Source organism: Sparus aurata, chromosome 23, assembly GCF_900880675.1.
Source record: "Sparus aurata chromosome 23, fSpaAur1.1, whole genome shotgun sequence".
NCBI classification, from domain to species: Eukaryota; Metazoa; Chordata; class Actinopteri; order Spariformes; family Sparidae; genus Sparus; species Sparus aurata.
Window position 1 is genome coordinate 4315706 of NC_044209.1, and position 18329 is coordinate 4334034.

At 38.0% G+C, this 18329-nt stretch overlaps 1 protein-coding gene across 8 annotated transcripts in view; it reads right to left on the reverse strand.

Moving 5' to 3' along the window:
* Positions 1–6562: 6562 nt before the first annotated feature.
* The window catches only part of rbfox1 (RNA binding fox-1 homolog 1), a 176504-nt gene continuing 164737 nt past the window's right edge, over positions 6563–18329 (reverse strand). For 4 of the 8 annotated variants that reach the window (XM_030407444.1, XM_030407447.1, XM_030407443.1 and 1 more), the window contains 2 exons: positions 14367–14442; positions 6563–11026 (listed from right to left, as the gene is read on the reverse strand). In XM_030407444.1, coding sequence (XP_030263304.1) covers positions 10835–11026; positions 14367–14442 — 268 coding nt within the window. In that variant the 3' untranslated portion in view covers positions 6563–10834. Of the gene's footprint in view, positions 11027–11321; positions 11428–14366; positions 14443–18329 lie in introns of all 8 variants that reach the window. The other 4 variants (XR_003982660.1, XR_003982659.1, XM_030407445.1 and 1 more) reach the window with 3 other exon arrangements.

Consider the following 18329-nt stretch of genomic DNA (forward strand, 5'->3'; position numbering starts at 1 on the left):
CACCCCAAATGGGTGGCTGGGGGGGGGGGGCAAGACTATCCTGATACAACTGCAATTGCTGGATTTTTGCGATATGCCTATACAATATTAGGTAGTAGGAATTAAATAATTTTTTTTAATTATCCCTAAAACTGGTAATAAAACACTTGTGAGAAATATACGCATGTCAAAGAGCAAAGGACATTTGACAGTTTAACAATTGACTTTATTGGCCTCAATGACATCAAGGGACTGAAAAAGTAAACTTCATTAGGAAATGTATTCAAAAAAAAAATAAATAAATAAACTACCCCAAGCATCCCTTTCTTATATTCTGTAAAGTAGTTTTCATATTGGCACCAATATATGTGTGATAGGCCACATCACACATATCACACACAATTATTTATAATCATTATTAGTGATCTTTATCAGCAGTGATTATAAATACTGACATATTATCATGGTACTTCACTTTTATAAGCAATGTAACCTGGAAAGTTCTAAGAAACACTGTTGTTTCCCAGTGCACTCAACATTCAGCTAATTTTGTTTATCTATGTCAGTGATTTTCAAACTTTTGTGCCAAAGACACACCAGAGGTCAAGCCAAAATCTGAGGGCACATCTGTAATAAAATCCGTGCAAAATAGCATCTGTGTCACGTGCTATCTAATCACTCTGTACACGCTTATTTTTCTCTACTAATGCTAGATCAAATTTGACAACAACTTTATCATGCACTTGAAAGTATTAATTGTAAAAATCATTAATCCAACTGCAGCATGTAATGGTGGTTAACTGATGAGAGAAGCTGCAGTTTAGAAGCCCCAAATTCGATTCCCTTTATTACCAGCTGCTGGGGGGACGTGCCCATGGTTGCCATCTTGAACTCTTGCAAAATGTGATCTCCATAAGATGTTAACTTGCCCCAATATGCATACACACACGTACACACACACACACACACACACACACACACACACTTTCACTGTCTTTCTGTGTTTTTAAGTGTATTTTCATGTACTTTCCTTTTATTTTCTTCACTCATCTTGCTGGCATTTGCTACTATGGATATGCAACTGGCGAAAGTTGTAATATGTCTTTCACATTTTTGGGCTACTAAAAACAACAGCAGGGGACCCATTCAGCCACAGTTCTGTTGTTTACACTAGAGAACAGATGTTGGCACTGCAATACTCAAAGACACTCTCTGTGGAGAAGGAAGAGTGGATGCAGGGCTGGAGCAGAGCACTGAGAGAGAAAAAAAACTGCACAAGCCATCTGTCATAGTGGGGAAAGTAATATTTCTCCCTAATAAGATGGAGAACATAACAGCGCTGACCAGGCTGCAGAGAAAGTATCAAGAGTGCAGCACAATCCCCCTCAGTCTCTCCATTACTGTTGACCAGCTGAGGAAGGGGCTAAGGAAGACCGGGCTAAGAAAAGCCACAGGACCAGATGGCATCAGCTCCAGGCTGCTAAAATACTGTGCAGTCATCTACCTCCTGCACAGGGTTGGGTTTTTTGCCTTTTCCAGTTGCAACACCATACATCCATCACTGCTCAGGGTGAAGCTAGGGGGCCTATGGGGTACGGTGCTCTCTCCTTTTGTCTCTTCACCCTGTACGTATCATTGTCACATCCAGAAGTTCATCGTATCCCACAGCCATTGTTGGACATTTTTCAGAAGAAAACAAACTGGAATACAGGGGGGTCATGAGGGACCTTGTCAACTGATGTGACCTCAACCATCTTCATATCAATACTTGCAAGACAAAGAGATGGTGATAGACATCCCAGAAAGACACCCCAGATAACACCGGTGAACATCCAGGGTGTGGACATTGAGCAAACATACAAATTCCTCTGTGTTCATCTCAGCAACAAACTTGACTTTTGTACAAGAAGGGCCAAAGTCATCTTCACATGCTGAAGAGACTATTAAGAACATTTTACAACACTTTGATGGCATCTACTGTCTTCTACGCAGTGTTCGCTTTCTTTGCAATCTAATGTCCGTGCAATTAAATGTATTCTTATATATATATATACATAAATATATTTCTTTGATACTTGATTTTCAACAAAACAAATCATCAGAAAAGGAACACGCTGGATTGCATTGTCTCTGCAGTTTGTTCCTGTGATAATGTTGGTGTGACAGTCCTTATCTTGTTGTTGATGTGTGGACAGACAATTTCAACCACTTTTTCTCGACATTGTTCCTCTTCAGTCCTTATCTTATGGATTAACTGTTCCATGATATATTTTTCATTCACAATTTTCAGCCCTCGCACTCTGGCTCAAATGATTGAATGAAGAGAACGTGTTATGAGCCACTGTGAAAGTTGAGAGAATGTGGTCTGTGTGAGGATATCGTGATAATTTATCTGTGATCATCACAAGATAAAGATACATGTTGCAAAATGTTGTCCCATTGCTATTTGTACCATTTTGTCTCTGTGCAGACTCCCACCCTCAAACACTTACCAGGTGATGTCGATTAGGTTCATGAGTGGATCAGCAAAGTCGGCCTTAGGGAGGATATTGTGATTGGGCCAAGTACTACATTTTGAACACTCCATGATTGTTCCCCTGGTACCACAGTAAGGTCACAACATCATTTTTGCACAGAATATAGAATATGTATCTGAATTGTAGTCTCACTAGGAATAACAAACACTTCAGTGTGTTGGTTATTATGAACACTTTGTGGTCTCACTGTGATCCATGGTTGGATCCATGCCTGATTAGTCCGAATCCAGATCATTTTAAAGATCATTTTTATCTTAACATCTTTAGGGAAAAAAAAGAAAGAGAATGAATTTTCTTTCTCTGGGCTCTGGTGTCTTCAATGAATCACCTTTCATATTTAACTTCAAAATTTGTAGTTTCAATATGTGCATGTTTAATCTATGGTCTAAGTCTATTAGAGACAAATAGCTTCTCCTGTGATGTAGTTCTAGGTCCACAAGATGGTGCACAAAAACCAACTAAACACAGTCGCTACAGAAGCACACTGAATGCATGCATCACTCTAAAAGTCAATCTCAGGCAAAATTATGATGTTAGAAATGTTAATCTAGATCTGAACTGGCTTCACATTGGACTCGAAGAGTGTGCTGAAAACAGAACTATATGATAGCTTTAACCTTACATCAAAGTGTTACATAATACTTAACCTGGTTGATGCCTTAGCAGTTAGTGTTTGTAAGGATTATGTTTAAACACTGGATGGAGCCACAACACTGAACATCACAACTGGCTCAAACAATGTCAGTCTTGTGGCTTTATCTGAGAAATGGCTCTTAATGCGGAGGCACCCTCCACAATTTATAGACATGGGTTAGAGTTTGTTAAGATTACATTGTAGGTCATAAAGAGTGACCAAAAGTAATAATAATATTGCATTTACTGAATGATGGCTTGAAGTAAAATAACACAAAACAGTCTGTGCACTATTTGAAAACAGATTTTGGCCTTGCTGTACTGATGTGTTGTTTTGTCATGATGTTCGGAATAAAGGGAACTAGGCCATACAACTTGTCAAAAAGATTTTGAAGAAAACTAAAAAAAAACTGCTTTCCCTCATAATCTTGAAATGAAGGCATTTAAAGAGATAATTGCAAGCACAGCCATTTTTGATTTCATACAGTCACAAACAGCTTGTAATTATACACCATTAACCACAACCTTACAACCACATGCTTAATATTGTGCAGATTTCCCTTCCCAATCAACACAGCTCTGACCCATCAAGGTACGGTCATAAGAGCTCGGGGGGTGTCCTTAAGTGCCTGGCACCGGGATATTTGTAGTCGATCCTTTGGATTCTGTATGTTTGGGGGTGGATTAAACTTGTTCCTGCTCATCCCACAGAAGCTTGATCAGATTGGGATCTGGGGAATTTGGAGGCCTTGGCAAAGCTTTTAGCCATTATCACTTTCCTCAAGCCGTTCTTGTGCAGCTTTTGGGGTTTGCCATTGCTGTGGGGGGGTGGACTTGGTCCACAATGGTATTTGAATGGGTGGTGCATGTCAAGTAGTATCCACATGAATGCCAGGACCCAAGATCTCCTCAGCAGAACATTGCATTTTAACGAGGAGATCAATGTTACTCACGTCACCTGTCAGTGGTTTGAATGTAGTGGGTGATCGGTGTATTTTGTGTGTTTGAAGATAATAGCTTCTAATAACTTAATTTGCACTTTCCTGGGAAAAAAGTAATTTGGAACTAATAATAGTAAAAGTCAAGCTAAGTTCTGAGTTATTCACATTTTGTTAGATGTGTTGAGTTTACTGCAGTGGATTATATTTAATAGATATTTTGGGTTTACCTTAAAGAGAGGTGCTCTTTTTCTCCTGTTTCAAGCACAAAAAGGCATGGTTTAGGTTAGAAAAACACAGGGCTTTAATCTTCTCAAAAAAGAAAAAAAAAACATTAAGTAATTATAGAGATATTACATTTTACCCAAAAATGTACTCAATAAAACCACAAATATGCTCAATATTTCCTATTAGTTAGTTCGTTATTATTTTCATGACTATATCTACTGGAGTACTTTAACCTATTTCCTGGGTCTTTTTTTGGATGACTCAAAAGATCCCCCCCCCCCCCCCATAAAAATGATTCAGAAGGATGCTTTCTTGAAACATACCTTATGGTATGACACAATATGGTATGAAATAAAGACATCAACATAATAATGCAATACACTATCACATACAATAATAAAAGCTGATTTGAATACCATTAGAAGCATGTTCATACTGAAATAATTCTATGCAAAATTAAATGGTCAGTTTATTCATTGTACAAAGTCTGTACTCAACATCAGCACACATCAGGATTATAATTATATGCTCACACACACACACACACATTCATCATAGAGTTGATGTTTTACTGTGTAGTGTGTAGAGAAACCATAATAGTTAAATCCCAGTTGAGCTTAGTATCTTTCTTATCAGAGAAGATGAAACACTGACTCTTTCTGTTTCAACATTTTTATCCAGACTTGAAGAATTAATTAGCAGTTTGAATTATATCTCCATCACATGTGACCCGCTATGCATTAATTATTGATCACCTGTTTCTATGCTAGCGAGACATAATTAGCTTCTGTAATGTGAACCCTTCATCAAATTTAAAAAATTCTATTGCTTATCTTTCTGCCAAGCCCCTTGGCAAAATTTTTCTAATTACACCAATCAAATTGAGTTAGAAAGTAATTCTTCTCTTTGCTTCAATTAGAAAGAAGGGATGGCATGCATATTTCACTCGATCCTTAAGTACTTTACTTCAAACAAGGTAAAATGATGAATAAGGGTTGATGCTGCTACTTCATTTTGTCCAAGAAATACATTTGCTCAATACTAATCAACAGCTAACATGGATATACATTTATTTATTTAAAAAAAAAAAAGCCTAACTCTAATCTTTAGAATAATATCTAATAAATACAAAACAAAACAAACAAACAAAAAAACATGTGACACCAAAATTCAACCATTGAATTTCAGTTACAACACCAAGCATTTGAAATCAAAGTAAAATTAACGTTAGTGCAAACAAAAATCCACGGTGAAGCGCAGTTTAAAGGTGGGGAAGGTGATACGAGAGAGGTTGATTGTTGAGTCTCGTTGGCACTTTGGTTAAGTTTAGAGACAACAATTGGTATTAGCAAAAGATCATGCTTTGGGTTAAAACAACTATCTACTTCAGTCACATTGCTTAGGACATTAGATAGTTAATGTGAGATAACTTCTTCACGTAACCTAACTTAAGAACAAATGTATCTTGACATTAATGGCCCATGGGACTCAAACCCAGGTCTCTTGGGGGAATGTCCTATTAATGACCCATCCAAATACATTGACTGCACCGTGCACAGATTTTTCTTGCTCTTTATACTACTGTGCTAGAGGGGAACTTCAAGAAATAATGCTAGAAAGGTGACAATAGCGTGATACTTAAACTGACCAGGCTGCTGTATTAAACACGAGGACCTTCTCAGTCTAAATTTGAACTCCCTCCTTAGGTTACACTAATTCTACAAACAATATGGAGAAACGAGTTTGCCTTTAAATCTGGAAGAAAAGTGATTCATAAGTCTTTTAATATCTACTTGTCTCACCCTCGACAGATCCTATGAAAATATATTAAATAATAATGAACTTATGTGTGTATCAAAGCCGGATATGTCTTACTCGTATGGGCCATAGATCTCCAAAGATCTGTTGTCCAAATGTTCTTAAATATGGATCTATGCGTGAATTGTATATACAGACTTTTTTTCAGTTGGGTTTTTGGCCTTGGACGTACAGACAGTGTCAAGAAGTCAGAACATTGAGAGACAGACGAACACATTTTTGGTTTTGCTCTGCTTCGTGGGGTTTGATGTCAATACATAAAATGTAGAATAACACATGGAGCAAATCATACTCAGCCCATGACATACAGTACACTACAGTGCTGAGGTTAATATCAAAACTGTCAGACAATTTGCAATCTGGCCAACTTTCTAATTACTTTTGATAATCTTTTAGCCATAAAAAATGTAAAAGATGAAACAGACCATCTTGAGAAAACAAAACTTTATTGATGGTTATTGATTAGTGGAAGAACCGTAGTACATGCACATACAATGACTGGGTAGGAAGCATTTTTTTTTTTACCACAACAGCTACTGGAAGCAGAGTTTGTATGAAGTAGTTGCGGAGTCAGACATTCAGCATAGAGAGGACTACAAGTTGTCCAAGTTCTGATTGACGGTTGTCACACGCAGCACACAGACAAAGTTTGGAACCAGCAGAGCAATGTTGCCCCGAGGCTTACTGCTGCCTTTTTTTTATAATGGGATGCATCTGAGAGTTTTTCTTATCTAATTTGTTATAAATACAAAACGGGAGATATTTAACAACACCACTAATTGGGAATAGTTGTAAACAGAATGTGGCACAGGAAGCGACCTGTAGGCTGTCTTGCAATGCAGCTGTAGCAGAGCTCCTGTTGCCTGTGTAGCGCTTTTCAAATACACTACAGATTAATTCCTTTAACTTCTATATACATCATAGATTAGCCTGTTCACAAATCATTTATTTATCATATTTATTTATTATTGTAATATTCAAACAGTTAATTCTCAAAGAGTAAAGTTTGAGTTCTAGAAAACAACAGAAATTATGTCACATTAAGATTGACATGAGAGGAGGAGAAAGAATCACAAATTATAGAACTGATAAAAAGAAACAGCGAAAAAATACAACTACAGCACTGATATGTCTCAGGTTTATGTGAAAATTACATGTGCAAAATGGTACAGCTGACAAAACAAATCGATGAATTAGAGTATCTACATTGTGTTTACATCATCTGAAAAGAATGAATAAAAATCTGAATAAGATTTGATAGAAAATGAGATAGCTCGCCCTAACAACTGACCTACTTATCTAAATCTAAAACATACCATTGTGTATTTCATATAAGAGAACATCTTCACTGCACAGTTCAAATAGAATACATTGTTACATTATTACACTTTATCCCCCCTTTAATTTTAATTATAATAAAAAAAATAAAATAAAAAAAACACAAGGCAAAACAAAATGAACAAAAAGATAAAATAGAAACAGTGGCATTGGCCACTGCTATATATATATTTTAAATCTCTCCTGTAATATAAAAATCATCAGTTATACCAATGAATATATTGGAAGTTTATATAAAAAACAGCGTAACATACGTCTGGATGGCCAACATTACTTTGTATGGAAGAGGATTAGTGCCACAAAACATCTTTGAATTCTGAGTCAGAATTCTGTGATTGAAGTCTGACTTTCTACCCCCCAAGTTTGATCTTTTCCTTAGAGTAATTCAATTAATGTAAATTTTCATTAATACTTTTTTTTTTCTTTTTACTTGTAGCCCTAATTCTTTTTCATATCCCAGCATGTGTACAAAGCAATTGGATTGTTGAACAGTTGAGTTGCCATGGCAATCCTTTTTTTTTAAATCGCATAATTCATATCTATGTGGAATCTTGACTATACACATAAACACGCCAGATATATCCACCAGTTCCTTTGGCTTGAAGTGATGTAAGATAAAACCACATAATTTAGTGGAGAGAGAATACTGCGGTGACTCACTACATTCTCTCCCCAAAAAAGAAAACTAAACTATACCTCTATAATCTATGGAAGCTGGGAGCAGCTGCGATTGCTCATTTTGTATTGTAATTTTGGTTTGTTTTTTTAGGGATAAAGATAGCTATGGAAGAGCGAGGATCCCATTATTAGAGAAACAATTTGTTGCATTTTTGTCATCAAAGGTAAGGAAGCATCTTGTTATAACTAAGAATCTTACTATCATACAAATGAATTGCATTCACAAGGGGGGAAAAAGGAATGATGATGAGATGTTTATGATGATTATTGTGAGTAATTATTGTCAACCTCTCCAATCAATGTAACCATAGAAGCTGATGCTGTAGATAAATCCCTGAAATAAGGTCTGCTTGACACACATTTTATTGTATGACATAAACTACATTAGTAAATATCCCTCGTATAAAGAGTGTATGTATTGTTAAAAAGGCGGTGGCTAACAAGTGGCTAAATGAGACTACATTAAACGTCATCCCACTGAACATGGACACTCAACTTCTCACTAGCCAGTCTTTACAGGCTGACATTCATTGCAAACTATTTTGACTCTAACTGTCCAACTTGTAGATTGAGCAATTCATACTAATGTATGTATAATATAGTGTGGTTAGAAGCTTAATGGTTGTGATGCTGAAGCTTTATAGCTTAATACTAGCTTTTGAATTTGCATTATTCAATTTACACCAAATAGAATTATAAAAGTGGTGTTCATTTGTTAAGATTATGCTGCTGAACAAAATGTCTAAGTATCATACATTTTCATTTGCCTCACACACATGTTCTGCAATAATCCCACTTCTAATCCAAAAATCATAGATGCGTGTTGTTGCAATGCTAATTTTCGTGGTAGCATGCAAAAATACTCCACCCATGCAGCACCATTCTTATCAGTTCATAATAGGCATGTTGAGTCTTTATTTAATGTTAGCAGCTGTGTTTTGGTGGTGAGTGTAATATTTATGCCCATGATATTTATGATATCTGTCAATCACTGTGAGCTCATACTTAACTCACAAGTTCAGATGCTGAGCATTAAGTGATCAGTTGAAAAACTACTCCCAACGAGTTGTACTATTGGATTGCACTGTTATACAATTTGGGTTCAAGTTTACCTGCTGTCGGGGGCTGACAGCAAACAAGCAAGAGCCATAATGTATTAATACAAGTTAAGAAATATTTTAAAGATTCCGTGTAGTTATTATTACTACATTGGCAGCTCTCAGCCAACTTTGACCTGCAAGCTGAATGGGAGAGATTGAACAAATGGAATGCATGTGGCATTATGTACAACCAACACAAGCAGTTAAAAAGACAGGCTAAACACCATGCATGATTGACTAATCAGATTCGGCCTAAAAATCAGTGTCTGTGGGCATTGACTGCTAGAAAATATTTATATTTGAAAAAAAAATCAACAAAATTAGAATCATATGGACATTTCAGTAACAATTTGTCATAACCATCATCAATAAATGCTAAATGTATATATTTTTTAAATACTAATAAAACCTTAGTTAATAGTTATTTCACTATCAAAACACATTGAAATGTTGTATAAACCATTTATTAAACAAATGTATATTCTACTCTACATTTAATAATTTATTCTAAAATTAATAACTTAATAAATAATGTGTGTTACATTTAAACACTTTATTTGGATGGGCATTATAAAGTGTTGTCAATGTTTATAAACTCTTACAACTGCCTAATAAAGAAATTATAAAGCATTACATTCTTTGTTAATAGTGACATAACTATTGACTTAAGATTAACTATTAAATGTATCAATTATTAATGATGGTTATCACAAGTGTTGACACATTTCCTTTCTTTGTGAATGTAATGCAGTTTCATATGTTCAGAAACAAACACAAATAGGACTTCATGTTACAAAGATTGAGCTACAATACGTGCAAATTTCATGATTACACAAGGATTACACAGGTTTCTGTTTATGGAAGGAATGATGATTTTTTTCAAAATAATTATCAGCATGTGATGATAATGAAGTTAGAGTCACAAGCAAGAGTCTATTCTCGAGGTAACAAGATAAAAAAGTTGTGATCTCAAGATTGTAAACTTAAAAATAGAAATCCTGGCTGCCCTCAGCTTCTCAAACATACCAACCCTGCCCTCAAAAGGGTAATTTTTTTCCGAGGCTTCTTTACTTCCTCTTAAAACAACAGAAATTTTTTTTAACTATTATTAGAGGAGGAAGTGCCAAAGGAAGCTAAGAGAAGTAAAACAACAGCACTTGACTATCATAGTCACTTTAACACTTACAAAACATAAAAACCCGGAAGTTTGACTATGACCTATCTTTCAGGGTTGGAGTTCTATACAAGCCCTAACAATTTGTATCAGATAAATATTTCCTTTGTGTCCTAATCATTACTAGTAGCTCTCTATTAGTACCATGGAAAAGCTCTACAGCTGATAATCTATGTTTAAATCTTTAGAAATTAAAAACCCACAATATCAAAATACACAGCACAAAATATCTGAGGTATAAGATGAAAAATATCAGCTGTCATTTCATTCGTATTCTTTTTTCTTACTTCTCTCTTAGGAGATGCTGAAATGATGCACAAACTGCATGTATTGCAATACCCGGGCCTCAATAACATCTCTCCTCTGATAACTCGGTTTCTCTGTCATTCTCATTCGCTCACACACTCGCTCTCACACACACTTTCTGTCTCTCCTGTTGGAAGGTTGAGTATGGGTTGGAGGTGTTGCTAATAGGGTGCGAAGCGGCTGTAGCCCCCTCGGTATATACTTGCTTGGAGAGAGGACAGCACTAGCCCCACATCGTCGGCATGGCTCCGAGTTTTGGCATCTGTCAGCGGGGCGAATGCATTCTGAAACACACACATGCATGTACAAACACAGCAAAACAACCACACACACACGCACGCACGCACACACCCACACACACACACACACACACACACACACACACACACACACACACATATACCCACAAGAAAATGCAAAAACACATACCCACATATTTATTGAAACACCAAGGTCAACATACAAAAAAGGGCATGAAAACACACAAACACACACACACACACACACACACAGACACACACACACACACAAACCTTGTTAGCCCCTCTCGGTCCTGCACAAACTTCAAACCAAAGTTTCAACATTACATTACCGTTATTCCAGTGCAAACCCATGGGGGATGAATAGACCAATGACCGGAGCAATCGTCATGCAGCAAGCACAGCGAGACGCTTCATGCCAGGGGTACATGCCAACAGCTATGTGAAAGAAATATAGTTAATACAACCATGAACACGTGCAGGAAAAGATGAATCAAAGAAATGAAGTCAGATGTTGATTTTAAGCAAAATATGGATCACGACGGCTGAACCTCTTGGATGGATCATGCTGATTTTCACTGGGAGGTGGTGATGGAGATTTAGGCAGTTGCAGCTTTGAGCAACAGCCGTTTTAGATGTATTATGAAATGTGCTTTGTTTATGTAAAATTCACAGTTTAATCTGCATATCTTTTACCAAGCTTTTTTTTATGAAGAAAGCTAAATAAAAAGAGAATACATGAATTTATTCATCTAAAAAAGTACTCCTTTTAAGCCAGTCTTGCTCTTGGCACAGTAATGTTGGCTATGTCTCACTCATTTGGTGGTAAGGGTATATTGGTGACTGGCAAGAGAGGCTTTTTTGCCAGCACAGGTAATATGTGTATAAGAGACAGATGTTAGCCATCAGTATTGCTTTGAAATGCAGAGTGTGGGTGCAGGTAAAGAGGGGGGTGTAAGGCTTCCTGATGTGGAGGGCCCAACTCAACAAACCAGTTATCAAGAGGAAGCCCATTTGTTCCTCCTGTAGTCTGACCTGCACTCTCACACACAATTCCATATTGAAATCGTATTATTTCCTTGCCTATACCGTAAACTTGATTATACACAAACAGGCCAATTGAGTAAATATCTGTAAGAAGAAGTAGAAAAAATATGCAGAAGATATACAGTGATGGTGGCTAGCAGCAGCTAATGTTAACATTCCAGAATGCTGCTTGACTACACTCTTTACTCTGGCCCCACTTCACACCTGAGCCTTTTAGCACTGTTTAGTAATTTTTTATTGGATAACCTCACAAACTCAAGGTAAACCCTGCCCATGTTTCCCTCGCTTGTAGAAAGTAGAAATTAAACATATCTAAGAACAAACTATACTTCTACCCAACAGACTGTGATCTGTGTCACAAATCAGAAAATACATAAAATCTAAAACTCAAGGAAAATACACTTAAGCCAAGTTAAGTTAAACTGCAGTGATGCTGTCATGCAGTTCCAAAGCATCCTGATGAAAAACATTCAGCCACTAACAATTTTCTAATAAAGTGATGAGAAAAGACATGTACAAAGACTGATCTCATGTATCCTCGTCCATGATGCTTCTCACTCCTCACCCCTCAAAGCAGTAAAACAGGATTTCCTGCATTATGATGGACTGAAATCATTTGCGGGTTGAACTGCACGTTCAACCCGCAAATGATTTCAGTCCATCATAAAACTGGGAACTGATACCCACTACTGATACCCACTACATGGCCTGATGGTAGGTCAAAAATCATTACATAGCCAATTACAATAATGGCATAACTGATAGACATAATGAACAAAACTAAGAATCAAAACCTTTATTGAAATAGAATTAAGTTTGTAGCAGGCATACATGGTAGCAGAAAGAATGTTGTTTAAATGCTAGGTGTGGCACAGTTTGGTAATCAGTTACACAGTCGCTGGGCTCGGATTTCTGTGTTCAAATCCACATTGTTTCACCACTAAGTTCCAACAATCTTTCCCTCTAGTCTGCCCAGCTTGCTTATTCACTTCTCCCCTCTTTTGCCTCCTCCCTGCGGCTGTGGCACAACAAGGGATTTAATTCTCAAAATGACTAATTATTTCATTACCAGGGAGTGTGGGGTGAGGTGGTATCCACCAAATTAGAAATATAATAACTAACATGGACTGGGCTGCCAAGGCATGAAGACATTCATCACCTTTTACAGGCAGGATTAATGTGTCATTTGGACTGCCGTTAGCAGCGCAGACAAATTCAATTAAGTTTAAGTGAGGAGATGTCAGCGTTGCAAAAAAGCTCATGCACAGGGACTGAAGAAGAGAATGGGATGGGGGAGGGGACGGTACTGTATGGAGGAGATGAAATGGTGGGAAGATTTTAGACGTTTGTTGGCAAAATATATTATACTTATATAGCTAACAATGGAATTGTTTCTAGTCAGTAAACCAATAGACACATTTTTACATTGTTAATGTTATGGTCATTATGGATCTATCAGTCTTGCACACAATGGAAGCACATTTTTAGTGTTCAGTTGTTTTGAAGTAATCCAAAATGTTGATGTGAATAACAGCAGGATATTATTGTTTCTTTTGTTAAGTTTGAAGAGTTTTCAGAAGGTGAATGCAGTGAAGAGTTTCAGTTTTTCCTAAGATGCAATTAGCCTCCCTATTCATTAGTTGACTGCAAGTTGTAGCCTGTTTTCTATGGTTTAGCGAAGATGAATTGAGGTGTCTGACAGCCTGAGAAAAGAAGCTGCTCTATAGTCTGGTGGTATGGCATCTCTATCTTTTGCCAGATGGCAGCATAATGAACAGAGTATAGTTGGGTTTCTCTTCTTAGGTTTACATTTGTCACTGCAAAGAAAAGATTTGTCCATAATAAACATTTTCTGTCTTATCCAGTGCCTGATTTTAGATACATGTTGTGATTAACAATTTGACTGCCACTGCCATCTTGTTTTAGGCTTCTTAGCCATTTTATAGGGCAACATGATCATATACAGCATCTTTTTATGCTTTTTAATGTTTCAAAATAAATATAACCACCAAAACTGATATAATAAATTACAAGGTTTATATTGCCATGTCTTTAGTCATCAACACAAAACCCATGAATTGGTCAGTTATCCTTTATTATTAGTTTTATAATTATAGTTAACCATTATTCCCACTTGTCTCCAGCCGGTGAGTCACATATAACTCTGAACAATGTTAATACAAGCAAGTGACAGTGCACTGCAAAAGAGGTATTGTATTGTGGAAACAAACAAGTTTGGTTTCAGATACAAATCAGATGCAGGATGATGAATTATGTGAAGGGAATGGCGAATGAAGAACAGAATTGTCTGGAAAGCATTATAGTCTTACCATGGCACCAACGCTGTATGTGGCTGCTGGAGTGAGTGCGTGGTTGTAGGGGTCGGCAGCATATACTCGTCCGTAACTGTAGATAATGAAATAACAGAAGATGGATAAGGTACATGTTAATACTGAACTATATCACGCCAACAAAAAATTGAATTCCTTATGACAGTGTCAAAGTCATTGCTTTATCAACGAGTTCTCACTCCCAACTCATCAAATATAGCAGCTTGATATAGTGACTTTAAGGAGGGGTGTAGTGCTATTATTTAAAGTACCTGAGCACACGTAAAAATGCACATATTTTTTCATTATGCTATGTTTTGATCTTATCCTCTTCTTTAACTGGTGGAAATGAGCTTCTATATCTATCACCATGAACCTCGCACAAAGTCTGGCATGGACACTTTTGGAGAAGGTGATAACAGACAGCATGACTGCAGCAGGTAGGCTCATACGTTTTGACACAACTCTCCACGAGATCCTGTCGGCCATCTTGTCCCTCACATATCCGCCTTATTCCTGACTTTGCGAGTTTACCCATGGTTCATAGCGTTAGTCGGTTATGTTCTTCCAGCTGAACTCTGTGTTTACTCTAGCGTAGCTGTCATGCTCGCTCTAAAAAACGGCTTTTAACACAAAGAAAGCGACAGAATAGACAAAATTGGAGGTGGATACAGTTCTGTAACAGTGCCTCACCCGTCAGTTCTCACGGAGTGGGTAGATGACATGAAGCAATGGCCCGACGTTAGCTACATCGACATAGTTAAATTATCTTGTATTTTCTGAAGGTGTTGATAGCGAAGAATTACGCAATTACAAAAGCACAGAAGCATACAACTACCTGCACAGTAACAACATTTGTAAAAGTACTGTTGAAGAAACACAGCAAGTTTATTTTTTCTGAAGGCAGCAGTAGCACCCAGCCAGAGCGTCAATCAAGCTAAACATACAGCATGGATAATGCTGAAGGAAAGTGGAGTCGTGGAGACAGGCGGTTGCTCTGACGTTTCTGGAAAAAACTTCAATTTTCTTGAATTGTTGTGGCAACCAACAACGGCACATGTTGAACCTGAAATTGATCCTGAAATCAAAATTTGTAGGTGAACTTCACTCTTGAGAGTGAATTGTACTGTTAATTGTTGATCCCTGATGCTAGAGTGGTGCTCAGTTAGTTATCAGTCCACATGAATTATTACCTATTTTATTAATTACCATTAGTGACTAATCAATAATCAAAAGTGTTCCCATCAAATTGCATTTGTGTTGTGGTTTTTGTATCTGGTATGACCTTTCTGGGCCATTGTAGCAGAGACTTCATGGGCTGTGCACAAATCTTGCCAGTTTGTGACGTTTCCAATCTGAATGCTTTCTATTGCTCCTCTGCAAACAACAATACATGCGCTCTTTCAACAAGTCCAAATTTAAATACTTTATTAGTCCTTGCCTTCCAGAACACATGTAAGTGTTATATGATCTGACGGCTAGATCAGCAGAATATCGTTTGTCAGTGCTGTCCAAAAATGTTACAAACCACTGTCTCAACACATCTGAGATCATGGTGGTTATGGTTTGGTTTGGCACTTATATGCCTTAACTTGGATTAATCATGGATTTGATTTACATTTTGACAGGGTTAAAGGCCTGCTTTTTGCAGATGATGTGGTCTTGATGGCATAATTGGCTGTAGCTCTACAACGCTCACTGGATCAGTTCGCAGCTGAGTGTGAAGCGGCAGGGATGAGGATCAGCACCTCTATATCTGAGGCCATGGTTCTCAGTAGGAAACCGGTGGATTGCCTACTCCAGGTGGGGAATGTGTCCTTGCCCCAAGTGAAGGAGTTCAAGTACCTCTGGGTTTTGTTCACGAGTGAGGGGATGATGGGGCGTGGGATTGAAAGGAGAGTCGGAGCAGCGGGTATGGTGTTGCATGTGCTTCACCGCACGGTTGTGACGAAAAGGGAGCTGAGCCGGAAGGCAAAGCTCTCAATCTACCGGTCAATCTTCGTCCCTACCCTCACCTATGGTCATGAGCGATGGGTCATGACCGAAAGAATGAGATCGCAGGTACAAGCGGCCGAATGGGTTTTCTTCGCAGGGTGGCTGGGGTCTCCCTTAGAGATAGGGTGAGAAGCTCAGCCATCCGGGAGGGACTCGGAGTAGAGCTGCTGCTCCTCTGCGTGGAAAGGAGCCAGTTGAGGTGGTTCGGGCATCTGATGAGGATGCCACCAGGGCGCCTTCCTAGGGAGGTGTTCCTGGCACTTCCAACTGGGAGGAGACCTAGGGGTAGACCCAGGACCAGGTGGAGGGATTATATCTCTTCTCTGGCCTGGGAGCGCCTGGGGATTCCCCAGTCAGAGTTAGCCGATGTGGACGGGGAAAGGGAAGTCTGGGGCTCGCTACTGAAGCTGCAGCCCCCGCGACCCGATTTTGGATAAGCGGATGACAATGGATGGATGGATGGAGGGTTAGAGGCATTTTCTGAAACGACTGATGTTTAAGCGCAAAAGTAAGTTATTTGTAAAAAATGTTAAACATTGTCAGGAAAGATCATAAGAATGCCAAAACACACTGGAGGGGGGCTTCTAAAAAACGCTTAGATGTAGCTTTTGACAGGAGGACTGTTTTGTGGAATTTATGCAAGAAGGATATTTCTAACCATCAGAGTACCACAACATTAAAATAAATAAATGGACTTTTTCTGGAGGTTGATAGCCTCCTTTAGAATGCCCATTTATTCATTGATTCACTCATCCACCAAAATCCATTCACACTGAAATATTTTTTAAAGCTTACAGCAAATATTGGCATATGGGATTAATTTTGATTAATGATTAATCACAAAGCTTGTAATTAAATTGATTCTTTTTTAAATGCTTGACAGCCCTAATTATTATTATGTGTGGACCAGTATTGAGTGAACCACCATTCAGTGTCTGTGACCAGACCCCTTTAATTTGGTCATTTTAATAGTTAGTCTTGGAGAAGAAAGCAAAGGAAATTAGTCTCGGACAAATATATAACCAAAGAATAAAGAATCAATCAATAAATCAATGATTTTTCGAAAGAATTAGAAAGCTAGAGTTTTTATTCAAAGTGAGCAGGCATGCTGTAGCAACCAGTACACCCCCTTCCTCCCCTCTATGTCCTAGCCCAGACATGATAAGGGCCAATCAGGGGCCAGGGCCTGTGCCCATAATTGAGCTGATTTGCATAGCAGCCCAGTGGTTGAAGCGATTAGAAGTTAATCCCGATTAGTTTTGGACATTGCTATTCACCATGCAGCCCCCTCAACACCCACACTCAGCCCAGAACTGCATTTGACCTATCTTATCTCACAGCGCAGAGCCCTAACCCATCATCAGTGTGTGCGTATGACAGTGTGTATGTGAGAGAGTGTGTGGTAAGCTGCAACTACAACACAAATTCAAATGCAATTTGAGTCAAATGCATTTTTAAAATGACCCTGAGGTGAAAAGATAAACATGGAAACAACATTTTCAACAGCTCTACAAAATGGTTGGGAGCTCGGTCAAACGCACAAGCTTTTGGATAGAGTGAATATTTAGAGAAGAAAGAAAACTTTCCAAAAATGTACAAAATTAAACAATATTATCCCTCAACAATCTATGTAAGAAGAACAAAAGTCTGATGATGTAATACTGACGTTTCCTTCTCATTTGGTAGAATAATAACCTTGCTTTACATGAGTAGCAATCACATTCTTTCTGAGAAGAGGATGAAAACATTGTAAATGGTCCTGTAACATCTTGAGGATCATCATTATCACAGTGTAACTCATGTACAGCACTGTAAAATTGGTTCTCTTCATTTAACCAACCCCACCATCAACAATAGCACCAAGTCTAAATCTTAACCAGTGCTTTGGTCAAGGGCACTGACCCGAGAATTCTTCGTTCTGAGCAGTTTTGTAATGCAACAGCTTTGCATATACCAGCCTGCAGAGAG